Raw genomic sequence first — 4,766 nt, 5'->3', positions numbered from 1 at the left:
TTTTTTTTCTATTTCGGTTTGTATGAATTCTAAACTTTCTGAATGTTTTTTTCCTATTTCGGTTTGTATGAATTTAAATTCTATAATATTATTAGTTTTAAATTTCTGATTTTTTTAATTTATTAATATCAAAAAATATATAAAAATGCAAAATTAATTCGTTTTTAAAATTGATATATTCCGACGAATTCTGGGCATCGGAATATACCGACGGACTAAGGTTCGTCGGAAAATACCGACGGAGAGGATTCCTCGAAAAATACCGATGAACCATTGTCCGTCGGTATATTCCGACGAACCATAGTCCGTCAGTATTTTCCGAGGAATCTACACCGTCGGAATTGTCCGAGGAACGTTCTCCGTCGGTATATAGTTTTTCCGATGAACTCTGGTCTCGTGTGTCCGCATCGGAATATCGTCGGAAGTTCGTCAGAATGACGTTTCTCGGTATTCGTCAGAAAGTCGTCGGAAGGGCTGACGAAATTCCGACGAATATTTTTTTTCCGACAAAAAGATACCGACGGATTGGTTCGTCAGAAATTCGTCAGAATCGGTCTATTCCGACGAATTTCTGACGATTTCGGCCATCAGAATCCGCTGTTTTCTTGTAGTGAACGTTAAAGTTACAGGATCTTGCTTCTTAATATAAGTTGAAGTTCGGTTGCTACATCGCTTATGAAATGCAAGAGAAGAAATCACTTTCAACAAATCGCCCTGAAAACGATTGCTTCCTTGTCTTCATTGGTAAATGTTGTACAGTTTATAATGAAGATTTTATTATACATAACGATGAATAAAGTTGTACTGTGTTTATATATGCATAATACGTAGCAGATATATACTATCTTCTAATATGAAGTTATGAACAATCGTATTTTTATTGCTTACATAGAGGCATGCTTTACTATTTCTTTACTGCTTTTTACACAGAACAGAAACTAATTGTAACCTCTCTTTTTTTTGTGTGTCCTTGAATCTTCCAGTGAAAATAAGAATCAGTGGCATATGAAATGATGACTCGACTGGTATTGTTGCTCGTAAATGAACTTACAAAAGAAAAAGTGAACAAAACTCATAATAAAAGTAATATTCTTGAAATGCACCATACATATGAAATGCTAACTTAATGGAAGGTATTAAAAAAAAAAAGCTTGAGAAAGGCATGATCGATCAATCAAGAGAATTATGATCCGATGGAACTTTCAGGATTACAGAGAAGACCCAAGAGGTGACTGCCCAAAATGAACTCCTGCTCTCATCATCTCTTCCAAATCGATGTTTACTTGCAAACGAGACCAGTACCAATGAGTGTTACCACCGATGATTTGGTCTGTAAGTGTCCCTACTCTGCTTGTGTGTGTCTCCTTCTCTTATCATGTGATTTTCTCCATGGTTGTTAAGGTTTGAATGGTAGGTATGATGGCTGTTGTATGGTCTGTGAGGCGCCTCACTCTGCCTGTATAAGTTTCCTTGTCTTCTGTGGCTTATCGTCATATCCGAGAAGTGATCCAAGTCCCTCACCCCGTAGCTGTAGCCACTGTTCGAGCTTGCATGGTTCTGGTATGGCCTCCTCTGGTGCGTAACAGGCATAGCATGTGGGTTGAAAGATGCTTGTCCCTGCAAAGGATTAGAAGTAGGTCTTCCGTTGAAGAAAGCCAGTGGTGGTCTTTGGATTGATTGGTTTTGTTGTGGACGAGGAAGATGTGAATGGGGGACATTGAAAGGAGCGTATGGACGAGGAGCATATGTAAGAGGAGCACGTAGTGGAGGACCGTGTGGTCCAGCAGCACGTGGTGGAGGACCGTGTGGTCGAGGAGCATATGTATGGGAGTGGAAAGGGGGATTCATATTTCTCAACTGGGTTGGATTCTTATGACCCTGTGAAGCAACAAGTGAGTGACTAGACCTCTGAGTTTGATTCTCATTTTTTCTTGTCTTTACTTGACCAGGCTTTTGAAGTCTCCCATCTGATTACAAACACAGAAGGATCACTAAAACAAAACCTCTAGTGTATAAAAAAACAGAAGAAGAAGAAAGCAGCTCGCTCACCTTTCATTACATAGCCTAACTTTATTTTCCTTTCTCTCATAACTTTTCTTGCTGCGGCACCACGGCTATGCTTTTCAGAAAGAACTTTTACTCTGTCGTCTTCATTAGCCCAACGCTAGAATAAGCAAATAATATAGAGCAACCAACCCGTAAGCATATGCAATTAGCAAGACTCATGACTGAAGAAAAAAAAGACAAAAACATTTTGCAAGACACTCACCTGCCTCATGGTCATTAACCTATAAAGATTCCGTCCTTTCACTAGTAAAGGGTACAAGGGAGGCAATTTCTGCATCCCCTCGCACCAAAGCACTTCAATCTTTGGTAAAAGGACACAAATGAGATGGGTCAGTCTAAAGCAGGGGGAAACAAAAATCACACAATGAAGACTTGATGATCAATATACTTACAGTGAAAGTGTGTTGCTGTTTAGCAGTACCGTAGCTTTCTTTAACAACCTGGCCAGCGACAGTTCTCCTCCCCACAATCTTCCCACTCCCTTTCACCTTCTGTGTAAACAAAACAGTGTCTCCTTTGCAGACATCACCTACACCAAATTTCTAGGACTGTGATTCTTGTTAACACTAACAGAGTAAAATAATCCAAAACAAGATTTTACCTTTACAGTTGATAGGAAAAGATGAAATTGGATAAAGTGATTCTCCACTCCCATCTTTGATCCTGGGGAATCATAAAATCAAAATAGGATGATGATAATACATTTTTCCACAAGGACCGGACCAGACCAGACCAGAGAGAAAGGCAAAGAAGGAAGTACCTCCAGTGCTCAAGAATCCTCTCAACAAAAACTGGTTTTGTACCAGATAATCTGAGACCATGCTTTCTCAGGTACGCTTTGCATTCAGTTACATTTAGAGATTTCATCAAATCGCTCCCAGCTACAACCACCACAAACAGAGTTTTAAAAATCAAGTAACATTCAAGTTTCTTTAGCATCCCAAACAGAGTTTTATTTTTATTTTTTTCAAAAAAATCAATGATACAGCGATAACAGTGTTTATATCCGATCTATCAACCTGTGAGCAGGCGGGTGACTTTGTCGTCATCATCATCATCATCATCAGCAGCAGCAGCAGCAGCATGGCCTTTTTGGCCGGTTTCGTTATCTACGTCGTACTCCACATCTGAGTCGGTAGCATCATCGTGTCTCCAATCGCTATCTTCCTCACTGAACAGACAACAAGCACAATCGATAAAGATATAAGAAAGCTTAGATTAAAATAAGCGAAGGAGCCGCCGTTGGGAAAATACCTTGAACTCGTATCTGCTTCTTCTTCATCTTCCCTTTCGTCGATCTCTTCCTCGAAACGATTCTCATCAGCGAAATTGTCTTCTTCCTCGTCGGAGGAACAGAGATCGATAATTACCTTCTCGTCTGACATTGGGAGATGATTCGATATTTTCAGAGGAATGATTCAAATTCGAAAATGTAAACGGCGCTTTGGGACTCCTTTTTTAATCTTTTATTTATTATTTATTATTTATTGGTATTGCCTAGTGGATATTTTGCATAATTGAGCTTTTATTTAAAAATATTTACAAGATTTCATCAATGGCGAACTCAAATTCTAAAGAGTTTCAGTTAGTATTTCAATCTAACTAATCTCAGCTACTATCAAGAGTGAATACGACTTTAATCAGGCTGGGAGGTTATAATTCTTCAAAAGAATTGGGATCTAAATCTAAAAATGCGTACAAATCCTAAACCAAATGTACATAAGACCTCAGTTTATACACACCTCTCTTTCTCTCTCTTTGAAGCCTATTCTATCGTTCCAACATTGGATTAGATTATATACACAATAGCTTCAAAATGATATCGTTTGGTTAGTGCAAAACAAACGCGTTCTGAAAAGATGCATAGCTTAGGTCGTTGGGAAGGAGACGGTTCACTGTTCAGGAGACCTGTACTGTTGTTGTTGCTGCCAACTTTCACTGTAAATAGACGGGTGTAGAGCCGAGTCCAATGTAAAATCGTACTGTACGTTCGTCTGAGGAATTAACCAATAGAAAATATGTGGTCATGAATTGTAACTGACACTATTTTTACTAAACTCCCACAATAGTTGAGACACTATAGTAAACCGAATACAAAGTTTCGATCGAGATCAAATTTCGAACAAGTCAGCGGTCAAAGAAAACCAAAGAATACGTAGGCATAGATCTTCCGGTCGCAACTAGGGATGTTAACCCACCCAAACCCACTAAAAATGGATTGGGTTTTTACCCATCTAAAATTAATTGGATCAACTATGGGTATTAATTTTAAAACTCATATTTATGTTGGGTAAATACAAAAGGGTAACGGTGTACCCATGGATTTTCAATTATATATATAGATTTTCACCATTTTAATTAAATTATATAAAATTTGCAAAAACATTTTTTTCGTCAAAACCAAAAAATGAATTTTTCCGCCAAAACCGTAAAATAAATTTTCTCACAGAAACCAAAAACGAGTTTTTCCGCCGAAACCAAAAAAACCGAGTTTTTCTGCCGAAACCAAAAACCGAGTTTTCCCGCCAAAACTATAAAACTAAGTTTTCCGCCAAAACCGCAAAATCGAGTTCTCCCGCCAAAACCGCAAACTGAATTTTCCCGCAAAAACTTTATAATCGAGCTTTTCCGCTAAAATCGCAAAATCGAGTTTTCTGACTGCAAACCGCAAAATCGAGTTTTCCCGCCAAAACCGCAAA

At 38.5% G+C, this 4,766-nt stretch overlaps 1 protein-coding gene and 1 long non-coding RNA gene across 2 annotated transcripts in view; both read right to left on the bottom strand.

Annotated features, from left to right (window-relative positions):
• Nucleotides 1-922: 922 nt before the first annotated feature.
• On the bottom strand, nucleotides 923-3,508 carry LOC106314211 (zinc finger CCCH domain-containing protein 62-like). Its single transcript, XM_013752129.1, has 9 exons — nucleotides 3,322-3,508; nucleotides 3,087-3,238; nucleotides 2,828-2,948; nucleotides 2,669-2,730; nucleotides 2,460-2,596; nucleotides 2,270-2,368; nucleotides 2,050-2,164; nucleotides 1,316-1,967; nucleotides 923-1,046 (listed from the first exon to the last, which is right to left on the bottom strand). Exons 1-9 carry the CDS (start codon nucleotides 3,450-3,452, stop codon nucleotides 923-925), a joined length of 1,593 nt encoding a protein of 530 aa, XP_013607583.1. The 5' UTR covers nucleotides 3,453-3,508.
• A 210-nt stretch (nucleotides 3,509-3,718) lies between these two features.
• Nucleotides 3,719-4,766, bottom strand: part of LOC106318065 — a 3,012-nt gene continuing 1,964 nt past the window's right edge. The window contains exon 4 of the long non-coding RNA XR_001265285.1: nucleotides 3,719-4,061. This is a non-coding gene — a long non-coding RNA (uncharacterized LOC106318065). The remainder of the gene's footprint in view (nucleotides 4,062-4,766) is intronic.

Source organism: Brassica oleracea, chromosome C9 (genome assembly GCF_000695525.1).
Source record: "Brassica oleracea var. oleracea cultivar TO1000 chromosome C9, BOL, whole genome shotgun sequence".
Classification (NCBI taxonomy): domain Eukaryota; kingdom Viridiplantae; phylum Streptophyta; class Magnoliopsida; order Brassicales; family Brassicaceae; genus Brassica; species Brassica oleracea.
This window is presented reverse-complemented; position numbering and strand designations above follow the sequence as displayed.

Bases quoted from the DNA above. Each gene is read 5' to 3' on its own strand.
- LOC106314211 (XM_013752129.1), bottom strand. From the start codon at position 3,452: ATGTCAGACGAGAAGGTAATTATCGATCTCTGTTCCTCCGACGAGGAA. The intron at 1,968-2,049 runs GTGAGCGAGCTG...GTTTGTAATCAG, and splicing joins GTTAGGCTATGTAATGAAAG to ATGGGAGACTTCAAAAGCCT. The intron at 1,047-1,315 runs GTAACACTCATT...TTCTTTTGTAAG, and splicing joins TACAGACCAAATCATCGGTG to TTCATTTACGAGCAACAATA.